General features: G+C 39.9%; 1 protein-coding gene across 4 annotated transcripts; it reads left to right on the forward strand.

The window, feature by feature from the left end:
* Positions 1-1331: 1331 nt before the first annotated feature.
* LOC112562045 (LIM domain kinase 2-like) lies at positions 1332-19319 on the forward strand. Of its 4 annotated transcripts, XM_025235017.1 has the most exons (16): positions 1396-1413; positions 1495-1588; positions 7510-7578; positions 7855-7990; positions 8160-8269; positions 9306-9521; positions 10073-10166; positions 10580-10848; positions 11378-11561; positions 11714-11800; positions 12172-12259; positions 12511-12614; positions 13733-13798; positions 14075-14311; positions 14427-14581; positions 15436-19319. In XM_025235017.1, exons 4-16 carry the CDS (start codon positions 7988-7990, stop codon positions 15662-15664), a joined length of 1842 nt encoding a protein of 613 aa, XP_025090802.1. In that variant the 5' UTR covers positions 1396-1413; positions 1495-1588; positions 7510-7578; positions 7855-7987; the 3' UTR covers positions 15665-19319. The 4 variants fall into 4 exon arrangements, with proteins under 4 accessions (XP_025090800.1, XP_025090802.1, XP_025090801.1 ...); XM_025235015.1 differs by lacking the exon at positions 7510-7578 and having other exon boundaries at positions 1332-1413; XM_025235018.1 differs by lacking the exons at positions 1396-1413; positions 1495-1588 and adding an exon at positions 2121-6643.
* The last annotated feature ends 37 nt before the right edge of the window (positions 19320-19356 follow it).

Here is a 19356-nt window from a genome sequence, read left to right on the forward strand (position 1 = left end):
ACCCCGCCCTCGCGCCCTCACTCAGATGCAATTAAGTGAACTGTGTACAATCACAAATAAGTGAGGCCATACCAGCCTGTCACACGGTGCCGGTCACAAGCTAACGGCTCACCCTCTGTATCCTGGAGGCTCTAGCTGCTGATTTATTTTTATATCATTATATATATTAATTATATATATCATTTATTTTTGTTATATGTAGTTAGCGAGAGATCTGTTCTCACCCTTTATCGTTTCTTCAGCATCTATTTCTATATTGAACCATAAAACCATAAAATTATGGAAGTGTTTCTCAAAATAATGTATCGTCTTGCAACTCTCTCAGCTTTGTCTTTAAGATGCCAGATGCCAACAGTTTTAATTGCAGGTAACAGCTTAAAAGGCAAGAAGATAAGAATGCAAACTAATGTTCAATAAGAATTCATCTAACCAGCCACGTCATTAATATACTGACCATCCACTTCACTGGTATTCTGACCAGCGATATCATTTAATACCGAGTAACCACGACTCTGGTATACTGTCTACTGACAGCAACGTCACTGGAGTACATAGAAGCCACGATACTGATGTATCATTTAAATTAAAGCTTCCTCTGGCTGCTTTGCCGTTGCCAATTACCATGACTTTGCTCTTGTCAGTACTGGTCTCGATGACATGGACAAGATCTCACTTCGATGCTGGATTTTTACATCGCGTACCTTAATTGTGCCAGACTGTCAAACAAAAAAAAAAAACAAAAACAAAAAAAAAAACAAAAAAAACAAAAAAAAAACAGAAAAAAAAACAAACAAACAAACAAACAAAAAAACCAAAACAAGAGAGAGAGCCGCAGTAATCCTACCTTGGACAACACAGATGAACTTTCATATATAACAACTGAGCACATTTCTGTGTCTATTGGGATTAATAAAGTTGACCATTGTCTTTTGTCATTGTCAGAAGCAGGGGTGAGCTTTTTCTCATTTTTGGGTGTCCGCAGGCTATACCTTTTTAATCCTTAGGTAATAGTGAAATTATTTATAATACCAACTAATGCAAGCAGCGTGAACCACCGACTTCTGTAGTAAAGAAGGACATAAGACAGAATGTGTAAGTCAGTGTTGAGAACGCTGAAAGCAAAATGGAGGTAAGACGAGTATAGGGACAAAGGGAGATATGAATCAAGTACCTGGCGTGTCTGAACTGCTGGGTGTAATTTTATTCATTTGTTTGATTTTGATTTTGATTTTGCAGCAGTAAACCTCGGCTACTGAATCAGTGACTAGAGGGACCCGACCGATGACCGCTGCACCCAAAGAGCTGATCTAAGGGAAGCTACTGCCGTGCGCTACCAGTGCGCTCTCCGACGCGGGAGGTCGACTCAGGTCTCAAAATGGTGCTAAACAATCATGTCGGACGGTGACACACCTCGTAAGTTGATTCCCGTTTACTTCATTCAGAATGTCCAATAATTCTCGATTTTTTCCTATTTTCTGAACTTTTCTGTGGCAGCGGACGAACCTGCATGCCGGGGATGCGACCTGTGCATCGGGAACAAGCCATATGTTCACGCACTCAACTCCTATTGGCACGCTAACTGCTTTCGGTGAGTGCTTCCTTAGTTGTGCGAATTTTGTTTAGAGTTAAACACTTGAAGATAAGTGAAAATAATTTTGTTTTGCTTGACTTATTGATTGAGGAACGTTTATTTCGTTTGCCTTTGTGAGCAGAGGCATTTGAGCAGCGTGTGAGTGGTCAATTTACACTTCCTGTGATAGCTGTTTGAACTTGTCGTTAACAAGTTTAACAGCAGTAACTCTCTATAATGGTCGTAAGCAGAACTGTGAATTGTATGAGGAAGACTGTCGCGAAGCGGATCTTTCGGCGAAGTGCCGGTTGGTGACATCTGCCTCTTTGCTGCGGCTATGTATCTATGCACCAGATACGGGCATTTCCGGCCTTCAGGAGACTCGTCGTCCTGAGGCTGAGGTTCGTGACGTCACTGATGGTTGCCCAGGCTCAGAACCAGTTTGAAGCTCGTCAAATAAGAATCACTGTTAGTATTTCTAGGGATGAGTTGAGTTGGTATTTGTTCCTTGAAAATCAAATAGTTTGCCTTAGTTTATCTTCAGAAAAGAAGGTTTCCATCTTTTAGTCTATCTTTACAAAATAAGATGTCCATCTTCCAGTTTATCTTTAGAAAATAAGGTCTTCATCTTTACATTTCCAGTTGTAACAGTATTATGACAATATTTGGATTTCTTTACTAGACTGGTAGATGTGGCTTAGTGTTTCTTGACTCCTCTGGAAACACTGGGAGGTGTGATTTAGTGTTTCTTGATTGATTCCACTGGAAACACTAGAGGGTGTGGCTTAGTGTTTCCTCATTTTTCTGGTATACCGGTGTAGGTCAGACAGGCTTGTTGTGCTCTAGGTTGCTCTACTTACTAAAAATGCAGTCTACTTCATTCCTCTCACAGGCCTGTCACCAATACAGTGAGGGTTGGCTGGTTTGTGTTCAGGTCTCGTCTTTGGCATTGACATTTCTTTTTTCAGCATGTGTTGACAGTTGTGATATAGCCCTTAGCTGCTGGCTCGGCATAAAATGCCATTTTCCCCTCTTCCCACTCATTCCTCTCTCCTTTTTGAACATGAAATGGTGGGCATGACAGTATAATATGCATAAGATACTGAAACGATAGCTAAGGTGGATAAAGCAGCTCAGTTACTGTTCATCGGTCATTTTGATTTATTAGAAAACTGTGAGTACTGTATTATTTCACTGAAGTGTGCTAGCACAGGAATTCCTCTGGAGCCCTAGTCTGTGATGTTGGGCATAGTTTCCTCGATTCTATTTTGAAGGGAAAGGTGAAAAAGCTGATAAGGATCAGATCACCACAGGCTTACCCCATCATCTTGCTGTCTTTGGGATCAGAATTTCAACAGATGTTTCCTTTCCTTTCTTCCACTAATTTCACTGCCTTCTTGTTTGAGGTTTATTTTCTTTTACTTTCCTGATGTTGATGGTGCAGAGTGAACAGTGACATGAAAGTCCTTGGTGTGAACAATGATATAATGATCCATGCTGTGAACAATGACATTGGTCTGAAGTGACATGATCAGCCTATGTGAGAACAGTAATGTATTGGTCCCATGAGTAAATAGCGGCATAAATATCTCTCTGTATAAACAGTAAGTGAATTATAAGGTAATGACTTGTGTGAACTGTATCATGCTGATCCTAATGTGAACAGTGGTAGTCTTTATGAATAGCTATGTGATGGCCAGTATGTGAACAGTAATATGGTGGCACAGATAGTCATATGGGTCTCTAAAAGCTTGAATGTTTAGTCATTACATTTACTGTTCATTTATGACATGTTAACTGTTTGATCATGCATGCATTGACACATTCATTATGTATGTATTGGTATGCTATTGGCATACTTGTATGTATTGATTGGTATATTCAGTTTAATCTTATGTGCATTGGCATGTAGGTAAGTTGTTCATTAGCTGTCATATGTTGGCATTTCGGTCAGGCACATGTGGACAGTTAATTATGATTTGTGGACATTGATATTTGAGTGTATAGATTTCAGCTAAGTCAGCAATGGCTGGTATTTTGATTTATCATTGGTGCTTTTCTCTAGCTTTATGACCATGTTGTCATGGAAACCTGAGATGACCTTCAAAGCTGAAATTGTGCTGGCATTAAGAAAGAGTATAAGGTACATGAAGATAGGTTGTGAATGTTAGGATGCATGTGTCACCTTGTCCTGCCCAACAAGCTTTCGATTGGTAATGTGCTGTTAATAGCTTGCTCCCTCCAGGCCTTGTGCCTGAGGAATAGGCCAGTATCTAGGTGGAGTGATGCTAGTGTGGTCATAGGGAGTGGCCTCCTTTACATGTGCACAGGGGCATGCACACACACACAGTCTCACACACACACATATCGCCATCTGTCCTACATGTTTACTCTGTATTTACCACACTTGTGCTGTCTCCATTCTGCAGTTGGTAAAAACCTCTTTGCTTAAGATTTTTTGTGTGGGCAATGGCACATATCTGGCAGTCATCACTCCTTTCCATGTAAAGTGGTGTGGGAAGGTGGTAAACCTGACACGAAACTAGCTTGCAGTGGCTTTATTGTTTGTGCAGGACTGAGTATCTGTGACAGTCAGTATGTGATGGGTGTTCTTTACCTAACCACCCCTCTCTCAGAAGTAATGAGTGACTTGCCTATGATTTTGGTCAGAGAGTTGGGGGGAGATGTGGGAGCTAAGGGTGTTTAGTTCATAAAGAACACTAAGACTTGTGTGACTTGTGCCATCGCTCGTCAGGAAGCATGAAGGCTTGTGGGCTGTCATTTATAACCATTGCCATGACATGGACCATCAGTGAACACCCTCCCTGGCCCACAGCAGGGCATGCTGTGGTAGTGTTCTGCATGGTGCTGAGACATTGATTGAAATGGTGTGTGTGATGTGTGATGTTCTGTGTGGCACTAAGACATGTTGTGGGTGCAGTGTTTGTAGTGCATGTGGGGGGAGAGGGGGCACAGTGTCATCAAGTGGGAGTTGTGGCAGGTGCTGTTGTGTTTGCTAGTTGTGTGCTACTGTTTATCACATGTTTATCACATGGAACTGAAATGTCTTTTTATCACGTGGTACTGAAATCTGTTTATAAGGCATGTTTATCACATGGTACTGAGATGTATCAAAATGTGTTGCCAAGTCAGTCATGCCAATTCAAAATATTATCACAAATTTTAAATGCCTTCCTAACAATAACTGCAGGTGTGTATGGATACAATGATAACCATTACCAGGTAATAAATTCTATCACTCTTCCCACACTTTAGTACTGCCAGACAAACCCAGTAAGCACATCTCAACATTTGTGACCCAGTTATCTTTTGCTCCTGACCTTATTAGAATTAAGTAAGCTTTTTTGGGCGTTAGTCTTCGGTTAGCCATCTGTAAGTAACACCCTCAACCGCTAGCATATGCAGTTCACATTTGAATGTATTATGATTGGGTGTTTGTTTAGCTCATATACAAGGCCATTTGGCATACTAATATCAATGGCAAGGAACTTCTTTATGGCATAGAGGTGTACTCTTTCAGACTGCTGTATGGCTTTTTCTGCTTCCTATATTTCTGATCCATACTGTACAATTGTCTATATCTTAGCATTAAACAATGACAGTGACCAACTTTTTTTGTCCCAGTGGGCAATTTAAATATGGGAAGGTGCTCTAGTTACAGTAAGTTAAAAGTAGCAGTAGAACACGTTTCTGGCAATGTTTAGCGTTAAGATGTACATTAGCACGTGAAAGGTTGATAAAACACTATTACAAAACAATTGTAAGCATGTAGCCTTTGCATTATGCATAACAAGTTTTCCCTTACATTTACATTCCTGCATGCTGTTATAAGGCTGAGTTTAGTGGTGCAATAGAATCCCAAGTGTTTTTATGTATTCACAGTATATAAACTCACGCCACTGTACATATCTCCCTCAGTTATATATCCACCTTCCTAAAAACAACATTTTACCCATCTTTACATTTTAACATAATGTAGAGGCTGCTCTCACGGGGCTGTAGTAATGAGGAAAGAGTAAGTCCTTTGCCCCTGGGCAGTATGGGAACCTCAAGGAAAAGCGTCTCGTTTCCGTAGTAACTGTGCTGGAATGCTCGGACCCCGCGGACACCACTTTATGTTTCTTTACTCAGGCCACTTTGCCACCGCTTTATAACTACGGCATAACAACATCTGCGGAGTCTGGACCCCGCTTAAAACTTCAGAAACAAGACGCTTGTCCTGGAGTTCCCTTTGTTGCCCCAGGGCAGAGACTTATCCTCGTTTCATAGGTACTCCCCCCATTGTATTGTTTACCTGCGTCTACAAACCAGTGACTGTATCAGAGATTAGTGCCACATCGTGTACTATGCGGTGTTTGTGACCCTAGGGTAGCGTCTGCTAATAACGGAGGAGAGAGAGAGGAGGGTGAGGGCGCGGTGTTGGGACCCTAAGAAGCGTCTACACAGGGTTGAGCACGAACCAATATCCTATATACATCCGTGGGATGAGGATGTCGCCGACAGACAACGGTGCTGACTGTCCTTGAACCTGTTTTCGGGTCGCCCGTTCACTGCAGAGACCATAGGGTGCGGACAGTGGCCACTAGCCTCCCTCTCCCGCCCTTTGGTGTGAGGATGTCTTTCTCACCGCGCCTTGTGCCGACAAATGAATGGTTAACAGCTCGCCGGGCTCGAGAAACGTGGCCCCAACAATGCTTTCATTCTTCGCCGGCACGGTGGAATTTTCAGAAAAATATTTCGGGAAGTTACGGCCGTCGTCACCCACATCGCACATTGAGCGTTCGTTGAGAGAATGATGAGAAATTGGGTGGTAATATACATCTGAATATAGCAGGCGGCATTTCCCTGGGAAGTGACCAGAGCAGTGGGAGAGAAGGCGATTAGAGGTTGGGGTTAGGACGACTAGCCGACACTGGCTTCCTGTGGGGCAGCAGCGTGGGACGTTCATCTTTTGCGTCAGTGGCACTCGGGGAAGATAAGACACGATCCTGAGCAGTCAAGAAGAGAAGCAGTCTCAGACAAGATCGCTAGACTCAACTTGACCATGATCTGGTGAGACCTTAATTTTTACTGTTCAGTGGCATATGAACAATCTCTGCTTTTGGTGGAGTGGGGGTCAAACTTCATGCCATGGTTGTTATAACTGGAAACCGTTGGCACTGTATTGCTAGCAGAGAATGTGTGAATGTTTACTAGAAACCGATTGATCAACAATATTTTGCAGCGCAGTGGAAGTTTATTTTTAAAAAATGACAGTGTTATTGTTATATGTGTAAAAGAAAAAAATTGCTAACATCTTTCTTTGTAGAATTTTCCTGTGCTTAATTTTTTTTAAATAAATGAAACACAACTTTGTAAAGTGAAAAACCTTCATGAGTTTGTTTTGTCGGATGTGTGGAAGCTGGATGAGAATGTGTGTTCACACACACACGCTGGAGAGTCTTGATTGTTGAAAAGTATTTGATGCTTTTATGTGGATTCTTTATGTTGTGATTAGCTACACTGAGACTGTTGTTATTTGTGATGAGTGGTGATATGAAACATTTAATCAGTCTGCTTTTGGGACGTCATTATCACTGATGAAATTTTATTATGACAGTTCTAAAGTTAACTTGTATGTGACAAAAATAATAGGATTTGTATAGCGCTTTTCCCCACATGAAGGCGAGCACGGTGCACTTCACAAGAGACCAAAGGAGAAAGAGGCCAAGTAATGTAGACATCACAATCAAGTATAAGAGTGCAAGCCTAACATTGAGGCCAGGTGATAGTGTGGTTGAAGGTGTTAAGGTTGATATAAGGCTACTTGTAGCAGTGCATCTGTTACTGTTCATGATGGGGATGGGAGGACAGCTGTCTTGTTACCTTAGCAGTAAAGAGTATCAAGATGTAAAGACAGCTGACCCGATCTGTTAAAGGTACAAGGGCTAGAACCTACTTCACAGAGGGTGGCTTCCACAAGTGCCTGACCTTGCATCAGGTCACAGGTCAGCGAAGGTTGTTTTCCCATGTGTGTTGTACAGCCAATAAACTTGCTCTTTTTTTCATCCAAGACATTTGGTGTTGAGCCACTGGATACTCTGGTTAATCTTATGGATTTTACTGTTTTACTGTAATTTGCTGGCCAAGGTTTGTCATCATGTGAATAATTATTTTTGTACAGATTTGCTGTTTTGATTGCTAACTTGGATTTTTTTATTATTGCTGTAAAGAAAGTAGCATTTTTGTAATAAATGGAGGTCAGGACTTTTCTTTTGTAACAGGTGCTCCATCTGCCAGTGTTGTCTATACAAATGGTACTTTGAGAAAGATGGCAAGCTTTATTGTCGCCATGACTACTGGACCAAATTTGGCACCACCTGTAATAGATGCTGCCATTTGATCACTGGACCAGTGATGGTGAGACCCTAGTTTGTTTCCCTCTTGTTCTTCGTTTATTTTTGAGTGATTAGTTTGTGTGTGAGACTGTATGTGTGTATGTACATTGTGTCCCTGCACGTGTGTGTTTAATGGCAGGATACATGTAGCTGTGTGTGTTTTATGCCTTAGCACCTGGCTTTGTGCACAGGTTGCAGGAGAACACAGATTCCACCCAGAGTGCTTTCAGTGTCAGAAATGTCTGACTTACATTGGAGATGGTGACACTTATGCACTGGTGGAGAGATCACGCCTTTTCTGGTGAGTATTTGTTAAAGAGAAATAAATCCCATCCATTGTAGTCAAAGCTGTGCATTTATGTCCCCTGATACAGCAGGAAGAGAATTTGTAAAGCACTTGCTTGATATAACGCTAAAAGCATAGCCATAGAGAGTTCAATTTTGTTGTGGTGACCACTTGCTTATCACTTGCAGCTTCTAGCAGGACCACACAGCAGAGTAAATTCTCTCAGCAAGCTTTCTCAATCTCAAAGGCTAAGACTGTAGATTAGGGTGTAGTGATATCAGCAATTTTGATGCACATTTGAGATTTTGTACAATTCACTATCCTGATTTCAAATATGAATCAGTCTATGGTTACATTCAAGATGGTTACATTCGAGCTGTCATCAAATCAAGAGACTTTATGCCGTCATTTCAGACTAAGCAAGATTTTCGTTTACCGTGACTAGAAATGAAAATCTAGTGCCTGTACTGTTTATAATTATTTTCTGACAGTGAAAATATGATCAGAAACTGATCTTTTCTTGCAATTATTAATAAAAATAAAACTTTTGACAAAAAAAGAAAACATTTAGTTAAAAAACATGATTTTTGCATTTTGGGGAGATTCTGCTCATTGCAGGTTTTATTTGCTTTACATTTTGAACTCGGCATAGATGGTTGTACAAAACCCCAGATGTGCCTGTTGATCTGTTACAATTCATTGGAATACGCTACACCCTACTGTACATAGACCTGAGTCCTATGAGATTGGCAGAGCACATAGAGAATACATACATCTCTAGCTTTGTCGTGTAAAGCACATAGGATACACAGATCTCTACCCTTAGCTATGTGCTGTTAACTTGTAAAACACGCAGAGCACACATCTCTACCTTTAGCTCTGTTCTTTCAGTCAGATTTCCTGATTATTCCATGCCATAAAGTCACTGAACAGAGGAGTTGAGTGAGAATAGGCTATAGAATGAATTTCCCTGTGGTAATTTTTGTTGCAAAGAAATTGTTGTCATATGTACACTTCCTCATCTTAGTCGTACTTTGTGTTGTTTTTGCAGTGGCAAGTGCTACAAAGAAGTGACTCGCCCACTTCTCACAGCCACACCAAACAGGCGGAAAACCCACTGCATTCAACTGGTAGAGATTCCACCTACTCCTGATGGAAACCAGCGTGTCTGTGTTACAACTCAGAAAACACCTCCACCGGTTTCTGGACTGCGCCAAAGTTTTACTTGGAATGATAAAGATGGAAAACCCTTCATTGCCATTTCAGAGTGAGTTGTTAACTTATGCTTATGTTTTATTCATGCACTTCTCATGGGCTTTATGATGATATAGAGACTTGTCAATGCATGTAACAAAAAAAAAAGTAAATTTTTATGGTTGTAGACTTTTATTTCACACTCCAGTTATAAAGCACATGATTATGTGTTGTGGTGTCACAGCATGATTCGTATACACACACACATTGCCTATCCTTAATACTGGCAGAGAAGTAAATAAAGCCAAGAGATAGACAAAATTGCTTCTGCAAAGATGCTTTGCGGATAACAAGAAAGTCTGATTAGCAGTGCTGTGAAATGCTTGCCTGACAGGAGGGGGACAAACAAATGAATTGCTGGATGAGATGAATCAAGGCTTTAGTGAACATGACCATTTGTCATTAAATGACATCTACTTGGACGCGAACAAAACACCTTGCATTGTACAATACACAAACTGAAATTTAATAAGAGAGTAGTAAAACTCAAATATTTTTAAATGTGAGTGCACAATTGAATTCCTTGAATGCTTGCAAGTACATTTTTCTTGTCCTTGCATACAGAGTAGAACGAAGTCCAGAACTGGATTCTCTTGAAATCGGAGATAGGATTCTGGAAGTAAATGGGTCTACAGTACAAGACAAAAGTGTTCAAGAGGTGAGCAGTGTGTAGCTAGCACTATTTTGTGGGATATAATGTAGTGTTTTTAACTGTGAGATGCATCATCCTTTAAAATGCATGTTGGAAATACAAAATATGATTTGTACCTATGATCTGGTGTGCTGATGTGATATTTTTAAATGAGCATTGGACTGGCTTTTCATGGAACTTGGGTCCTTGAGTTCCTGTCACTGACTGGAGGGCTGTCCTTTTCCTGCTAGTATTGGGTCTTTGCCTTGTGTTAATATGAGTCTTGAGATTTCTATTTGTTTTGTCCATGCACAAATATATTAAGGTCAAATGAGCTCATGGCTAAATTTTTAATCTTAGAAAATCCAATTCATAATGTAAGAACGAATTATTTAAACTAAAAGTTTAAGATTTTTAATACTTGGTGTTCCTTTTGACAGGTTTATGCTTTGCTTAACTGCAAAGACCCGGTGCATATCACAGTGGAGCGAGACGTGTCGCCATTAAGGGTAAACATTGAAGCAAATATAAACATCAATTCATCTTGTGACTTTTCCCCAGTACCGTCCACTTCAGTATCTTCATGTGACAGTCCTGTGTCTGTTTCCTCCCCTACCACCCCACCCTCCACCAGTGAGAAAGAACAGTCCATCATCATCAATGACACACCTGTCAAGCTTCGTCCCAAAAGCTCATTAAATGCGCGGGGGTGAGTGTTGCAAAGATTTAGTCTCAAAACTTTAGCTAATATATCTGTTGGTATCTAGATAGGTATAGAATATGGATGAGTGTTAAAAATAGTTCATGGAGTCTTAAACTTTCAACTAAGTGCTGGATGTCAAACGGTGCCATTATTCAGGTTGAATTTTGAGTGTCCTACAGTCTTATAGTTTACAAGTAAACAATGGATATGAAGGTCATACAGAAGTCCAGAAAGAACACTGGGAGGATTTATAAAAGCTTACTTTTTGATGTCTTGATACTCGTATATAATTTGTGACTATGAAACCTGTGATCTGTATGACTTGGTGTTTTGCATGATTAACCACATTAGTACTGACAGCACCCCTTGTGTCCTGTGTTCAAGAGGGACCTGTTATGTGTCAGCTATTTGCTGTGTGGTGTCTGTCCTCATTCAGAAAGAAGCCATCATGGGTATTAGTTCACTAAATGTTCACCATCCTGATACAGCCCTTCTTAATGGCTTTACCTCTCGAATGTTCACCATCCTTATACAGGCACAGCCCCTCACGGCGCCGCAGCAAATCTCCATCCCCAGTCCCACCATCACGGCAAAAGAGCTTTGATCTTGGGCGGTCAGCCTCCTTCCACACTCCTTCACTGGACCATCGTGTCTTCCGAGCTTCAGATCTTATACCTGGCGAGGTTCTTGGTCAGGGCTTTTTTGGTCAAGCAATCAAAGTGTGTACATCTTTGTGTTTTATTTTGTCATTGCATAATATTATTGTCAATGCAAAAATGGCAACTGTATTTTTGTGAACTATATTATAGGTGGCTGAGTCATGTGAACTAAAGTATGTTTAGATGATAGTTGTTATGACTGTTATGTGCAGGTGACTCACAGAGAGAAGGGTGAAGTTATGGTGATCAAGGAACTGTTTAAGTTTGATGAGGAGGCCCAGAAAAAATTTCTGCATGAGGTAGGGGAGTTTACAAATTTGTCACTAGCACTAGTGGCTGCTGTGATATCACTGACATCTCTGCTCTGTTTAGGTGTTCAGGGCACATTGCTGAAGTTTGAGTTTATGTTTGCTGTCATGTTGGCATGATTACAGCTGTTTACAGTGCTGGCTGCTTTGGCCCTGATATAGCATTAGTTGCTGGCTTGGCATAAAACACTAATCTAACCCTCTCCTGTCTCCCCATTCCCCCATCCTATCGTCAGTACAGCTAAGGTCTTCGTGATTGCTTTTACACAATCCTTGCTGTGAGGCATGTTGTTGAGTACTGTGCATTATTTCATTTCTTACTTAATACATTCTGTTGTATGTAAAACCTGTTTCTCCAACAGGTGTCAGTGCTGCGCAAACTAGACCACCCATGTGTGCTGAAGTTTCTAGGAGTGTTGTACCGTGACAAGAAACTCAACATGGTGACAGGTAGGCTAGCGCAAGTTATCACCATACTCTTTCTCACTTACACCCTTTCAAGGGAAGACCTGAACACATTGTGTTCATCAACTCTTATATCTAGAGAAGGTGGTGTATTCCAGTCTTACCATTGTTGTGATTGTAAGCTGACTTGTTTTCAATATCATTTTTAACTGTCACTGCAGTAGAAATGCTAATAACAACAACAGTAATAGTTTACGTGTGTGTGGATATTTGACACAGCTTGATGTATTTTGCAGAGTATGTTGAAGGTGGAACGCTATCAGAAACACTGCTGAATCATTCCATTGAGCTGTCATGGGTGATGCGGTCCAAGTTTGCCAAGGATATTGCTAGTGGCATGGTAGGAACTCTCATAAGCTTTTTTGATTACCACTCATAGAAGCTGCCAACTATTAGCAAAACTTCTGGTAAAGTGATGGTTATTTCATGAAATTTTGATCTAACTTTATTAATCCACAGGATAAGTTACAGGTAAGTGCTACATGTGCTCATTGAATTTGTTTTAATCATTCTGTGTATATTTTGACAGCTATCCACTCTGGCATGTTAGATTTTTTAAGATAAATTTGTGTAAAATCTGTTGCTTTATATTTAATGGCAGCCTGTGTTGCGTTGGTGCACAAGACATAAAATATCTTTTGGTGTAGGAGGAGCTGTGGCACTGGTGCACAATACAAGTGTGTCATGCTACATACAATACATCAGGGGTTGAGCTTGTGCAGGCAGTAAATTTCCAGCCACATTGTACATTGCACTTTTCAACCTGTCCACACTGCCTTACACACAGGTACACTCTAACATCAACTGACAGTGTTACACAAGTACACTTGACACACCATAACATCAGCTGACTGTTACACATGTACACTCAGCATATATATGTACAAATATATACATAATATACAAAAATAGAACAATGAATGGTCTAGATATTTTTATCTTGTTCTTGCTGCTGTCAACCTTGCTCAGTGTGTCATTACTTTTTGTCTGTTCAATTCACAATTTATTATAAACTACATTCTTTTATACTACAGCAAAACTAGAAGTCTAATAGACATGTCCTTTAGAATGCAGAAAAAAAAAAGAGCCACATTCTACTCATAAGGTTTTGTTAGGATTTATGACATTCTGGCATTGAAAATTCTGTTACGACATCCTTTATTTTGGTATGAAGAATTATACATTCTGATACCAACACATTTGAGGGTACATTGGTTTATAGGTGGTTAAAGGTGCAGTGGCTATAACACTTTTTGTGCCTGTTTGTATGTGGTGTGAGAGGGAGAAATGATAGTGAGTTTTATAAAGTGTTCTTGATGTCTGTTGTGTGTGTGTGTGTGCCCATGCACCTTGGTAAATTATTGTAAATTGCTATAAGCCTGCTTTCAGTGGTCATGAAAGGTGTTATATAAATAAACATTATTTTTTCACCTGCTATTCTTTTCTGTTTTTCTGCAGAGTTATCTCCACTCTATGAATATTGTTCATCGGGATCTTAATTCTCGCAACTGCTTCTTACGAAAGGTGAGCTTCTACAGGGGACCTACATTCTAAAAATTTGAAAACATAGACTGTCTTAACAACTATAAATACTGCATCACTGACTGTAGCAGCAGTAGATGCTGCCTCCATGGCTGCAACAGCAGCAGACACTGCATCCATGGCATGATGGAAATTAGATGCCATCTTCCTGCAAGACACAGAAAATGCTTCAACAGCTCACTTTGTAAATGCTGCACATAGTTAATTTGTTCTGTTCTCTCTCTTATATATTGTATAACACCATCGCCTGGGTTACAGGACCAGACAGTTGTTGTGGCAGACTTTGGATTGGCCAAGATCTTGCCTCGCCACCAGGAGATTCTGCGTATGGAAGACAGAAAAGAAAAAAATAGTCGTTCTGGGAAAAAGCGATCCCAGCGTAAAAAGCGTCACACTGTTGTTGGGAATCCATACTGGATGGCACCAGAAATGCTGAATGGTGCTGTCTATGATGAAAAAGTTGATGTTTTTTCATATGGCATCATTATTTGTGAGGTGAGCAAATTAAATTCTGATTGACCACACCTTTAACAAAGGGAAGATTTTGTGCTGCGTTAGTTTCTGTATATTCTCTTATGCTTCAGTTTTTTTCTCTGACTGGCTGTTGCAGATGATAGCTCGCATATCTGCTGACCCAGACTACCTGCCACGCTGCTTGGACTTTGGTGTGAACTTTGACCTTTTCCACAAGAAGTTCTGTCAGGGGTGTCCTGAGCCCTTCCTTATGTTGGCTGTGCAGTGCTCACAGCTGGAAGCTGACAAACGGTAAGGGGAGGGCACAGTTCGAAGATTGCCAGGATAGCTGTACTTTTTATCACAAGATGAAATGAACTGTATATACAGTGTTCATTTGTCAACAAGTATGGTTCTGAACTGATGTAACAACTTTTTAATGTACAGTGTTCCCTCGTTTATCGCGGGGGATAGGTGCTATGATCAGCCGCGATAAACGAATTTCCGTGAAATAGGGACATACATGCAATAATAATATATACATGTAAAACAATATCATGTTAGTGTAAAGTAATATAGTAATCATGGTATTAATACAGTACAATAACAAATTAGTGTAAAAAAAATTATAACTGTACTCAAAGAAACCAAAAAAACTGATGCGAACTGGCTGCGAGATGGGAGATAACAATCATGGCTCGTCCCTTACGCATAGCAATGGATTTCTCATACACAATTATTTCTTTCTATCTACAAAATAACCATGGTATTTTAATAGAAATACAAATATAGCTACATTTTTCGTTTTTTTTCCTGTTGAAGTATCTATGGTATTTTGTAGAACGATAATTCCCAGCACGAAAATATCGATCGATACTTCACTCAAAAAAAACCGCGAAGTAGTGAATCCGCGATAGATGAACCGCGAAGTAGCGAGGGAACACTGTATGTGGATCATGCCGTGCAGGCACAAGCAAGCCCACACAATTTCTCTCTTCTGCCTTCATAAAGAAAATATCCTGGCATTAAAATATAAGGGCATGCAGTTTGATAATTGAAATGAGCTAATGAGAAGCAGGCAGAAGGACTGATAACTACTGAAACAGCCAGTTGGTGTAGCACAAAGTATAAAGTTCAAAAAAGATGACAAGTGAACTTTGTTGCAGTCCCACCTTTGAAAAACTGACGCCCCTGTGTGAGGCCCTGAATCTGCATCTGGAGCACGGGTACTCCCAGCCGCAGGAGCTACAGGGCAGTGCCCTTGACTTCTATCACTGTGCCAAAAACCAGCTGTATGAAGATGCTGCCTCCTCCCCGTCCACATGTGACTCAGTCGCTGGCAAATGTCCAGCAAGTTCCAGTTCAACACAAGAGCAGCAGCAAGAAAGCAATTAGAAAACAGTGGCCTCCTTTGGGGAACATGAGTATCAAAAGTGTGTTCAATTACAAAATGATGTCATTTTATACTCTTTTTTTACTAAATAGATACACTGGTCTTCTTTAATAGGGATACAGATGGGAGCATGTGGATCACCAAGTGAACTGCTGTCAAAATAGTGTTACATCAATGGTTAGTAGGTATTGTTTGATAGCAGAAGGTGTCATACAGGAGCAAAGGCTTTGAATATGATGGTGCTGTGAAGAAAAGGATTTAGCAGGTGTTGTGCTTTTGGCATTGAAGGCTAACAAAATGAAGCACTGTCTCACTTGTCCCAACAACAAAGAGTGGTGGGGTCCACTCACCTGTTAGATGTTGCCATTGTATCTGTCATATGAGGCATCTTGTCTGTGAGATGGAAAGCCATTGTCTCTACTTTTTTTCCCTTTCTTGCTTTTGTTTGTCACTCACTGGTCACCTGGTGGGCTAAGGGGAAGCTATCTGTGACTGGCAATCATGTGGCAGGTATTAAGACAACAGTAGTGCCAGCTAGTGGGGCTGGCTTGTTTTCCTTTTTACTCATTCCTGCTGAAGTAGGATATCATTCTTTTCTGTCAGACTTCTTATATCATGGAGTACGAATGCAAGGTCAACGTGTGTGGCAGCATTTTTATTTTCCAATCTTGTACCATTAATACATTGTACTATTAGTATGTGTGGCACTGGTCTGTGTATTAAGATTACACTGTACTGGCACTAGTCTATCATAAATACATTGAGACTGATTGAAAAAAATACAAATGATTATTCTGTGCTCCACATGATGCAATGCTTGCCTGCAGACAATAATCCTATTGTCATAAAAACAACTAACACAATCAAAGTGCACCTCACAATGAAAACGTGTCAGTGGATGCTCACATGAACTTCCGACATGCTCTTCTTTCCCACTTTCATCAGATTGTAGGATCTTCATCTAGCATGAATTAGGCCAGAGCGAACGTTAAATCGTATAAGCAGCCATTTGTAAAGTGCAAACTTATCATCTAACAACTATCCTTCATTCATATGCTATGATCATATCTATTCCACATTACACAAATACTGGTGTAATCAAGTGCTGCTAAGCTATCTTCTAAACCATCCCTGGTCTTATTAGCTTGCAGCCCACATTGCAGTGATTGAAAACACAAGTTGCTTGTCACTGTTAGCAGCCAACATGTGTGGCACCCTGTCAGTTTGTATGTTGTTTAATGTATTAGGTCATTTTAAACTATAGGGCAGTCCAGTGGTGCATCAGTTAGCACTTTTCACCAATAGAGTAAAGGTTGGCTGTCTTGGGTTCAGCTCTCGTCTCGGGCACACTGTTTTTTCTCTTCATGTGGCATCTGTTTACAGGGCTGGCTGCTTTGCCATGATATAGCCATAGTCGCTGGGTTGGCGTAAAACACCAATTACCCTGCCCCCATCTCATTAAAAAAAAATTTAAATATTGTTTTCTGTTTTCCTGTCTAAGACATGTCATTCTCATAAACCTTTTGCAGATGAAGTTTGAAGTGTGATAGTGTGACAAGATTACTTCTCTGGATTTTAAACGAGAGTCTAGGAGAGTGAGCTTAATCTCTTCATTCCAGAATTTTTGTTTGGAGAAGTGTGATGGTATATGTAACCATTTAAAACTGGTATAATTTTTTTGTTTGTTTGTGATGTATTTCAGGGTCCAACATTCTGGCACAAGTATGTGGTTTGCACTTTTTATTTACCACACATGCAGCTAAGGACCAAATCTAAATATTTATGACCTGAATCTTTGTTATGAGATGCAACATTTATTTTTACTTTTGTACGTGATCATATACTTGTTAACTGACTTACTTGAGTCACCTTTGTTTGACAAAAATTTGACTTGGTAATTGGTGCAGATGATAATACTGATTAGTCTTTGTACTATACTATGACAAGCATTTTCCGGACATGACAAAATCTGTACCAGCACAGTAAATGCTTTTGAACCCACAAGATAGTTGTTAGTGCACTATTATATATTCATAAAAGAGGAGACTACTTGGCCATAAGTCTACTTAAAAAAATTTATGTTTTTATGTTTCTCAAGAACCTTTGCAGATGACACAGTGTACATTGTAACACCTCATTCATGTTCGTGTACTTATGCAGGAATCTGAATGGGAAGTTTTGTTCATGCAATAGATAATGAGGCTAGAAATTATTGCTTTCAAAAGTATGTCTTCTGTTTTTCATTTTTCTGCTGTGTATATCGGTGGATTGTAAGATCTCATCTTAAAATGTTTTTGTCAGCTTCATGTGATAGCCTGTACAGGTAAATGAGAGAAACATACTTGTGATGGACAGTAGGTCTGTTGATTGCAGTCTGATGGAATGCTAGTTGTTACATGGCTATCTTTGTGTAGGCTTTGTGTGTGTTGATTGCAATCTGGTGGAATGTTAGCTGATATCATGTATATCTTTTTTCTGGATCGTGTGTGCATCCTCATGTGCATGTATGCTTGTCTGCAGTATGTGAGAAAGTAATACTTATGCAATGTCTCATTTCTGAGAATGTTAATGTTCACATTGGAATAAAAGATGTTATATATGTATGGCACAAAACAAGAAACAAGTCAAGCACTGCAAAGAACTACATATCACAAACGTAAATTTTTTTTCATCTGTTGTAAAGAATAATGCCTTATTTACACATTTTTCTACTTATTTACACATTTTGTACTTTTCTGCCTTGCTACATTTCTGCAAACTGGCCTTACTTACTGGATGAGCATGGGGAGTAGTCAACTCTTCTGCCTTTATAAGCAAGCTTCAGCTGATGAATGCTGGCCAGGTGTTGCTAGCAAGAGGTTCTGATTACTATCTGCTGTGAATGTCTGCCTTTCTTAGTGACCTTGATGCTTCTTTTCAGACACCCTTGGTATGCAAGATAGCTAGGACAGTACAGGTGTCATCTTCAGAATGTTCACACAAGTTTCATTTGTGCTTCCATGAGCGTCTTTATGTTCATCAGCGCAAGATAGTTTAATGCCATGTCAGCAGCCAAGACAACATCCCAGCAAGTTCATCAGAATATGCAGATGAGATAGTGTGGCTGAAAACAGCTTACACATGTACAGTTTGGTTGCAAGGAAGTGCCATTTGGGAGAGGGGATTTTTGTAAATTAAAAAAATTTGTTTTTCAATCTGATGGATTATTTCTAAATTGTGAATACATGTATATGTTGAGGTTTCTGTAATTCTCTTACAATGATGATTTTAATTATTTTTGTTGTAGCCTGCTGCTTAGCGTGGAAAGTTCTCACTGTTGCCATTTTACATTGAGCATAATTCTTTTAGGGAAAGGGGTTCAGAGATTTTTTTAAAATTTGTTTTTGCATGTTTAGATTTGTTTCAGGAAAGTCTGTGTTCTTGGTGCCTTTAGCTGCTGTCTTACTGCTGCGTTAGTCTGGTACATAGCAGTTCTAGTTTGTTGTTGAATATTTTGTCGCATCAATATTGAAGCTTTCAAAATTTGTTTTAGAGGATGCATGTGAGAGGTTTATTTTGCTAGAGTTTATGTTGGTTGGAAGATAAGTGATATGCTGTTGTACCACTCATGACACCTTTATTTATAGAACAAAATAAAGTAGATTCTTCTCCCTTTAATCTGTGGCATTTTTTTTCTTTCATAGATGAAGTTTGA

This window comes from Pomacea canaliculata, linkage group LG4 (assembly GCF_003073045.1).
Source record: "Pomacea canaliculata isolate SZHN2017 linkage group LG4, ASM307304v1, whole genome shotgun sequence".
In the NCBI taxonomy this organism is placed as follows: domain Eukaryota; kingdom Metazoa; phylum Mollusca; class Gastropoda; order Architaenioglossa; family Ampullariidae; genus Pomacea; species Pomacea canaliculata.

What these genes read in the sequence shown, in the direction of transcription:
- LOC112562045 (XM_025235015.1), top strand. Translation starts at nt 1,392, where the DNA reads ATGTCGGACGGTGACACACCTC. An exon ending in AAGACAAAAGTGTTCAAGAG is followed by an intron (nt 10,167 to 10,579) that starts GTGAGCAGTGTG and finishes TCCTTTTGACAG; the next exon opens with GTTTATGCTTTGCTTAACTG. An exon ending in GCAACTGCTTCTTACGAAAG is followed by an intron (nt 13,799 to 14,074) that starts GTGAGCTTCTAC and finishes CCTGGGTTACAG; the next exon opens with GACCAGACAGTTGTTGTGGC.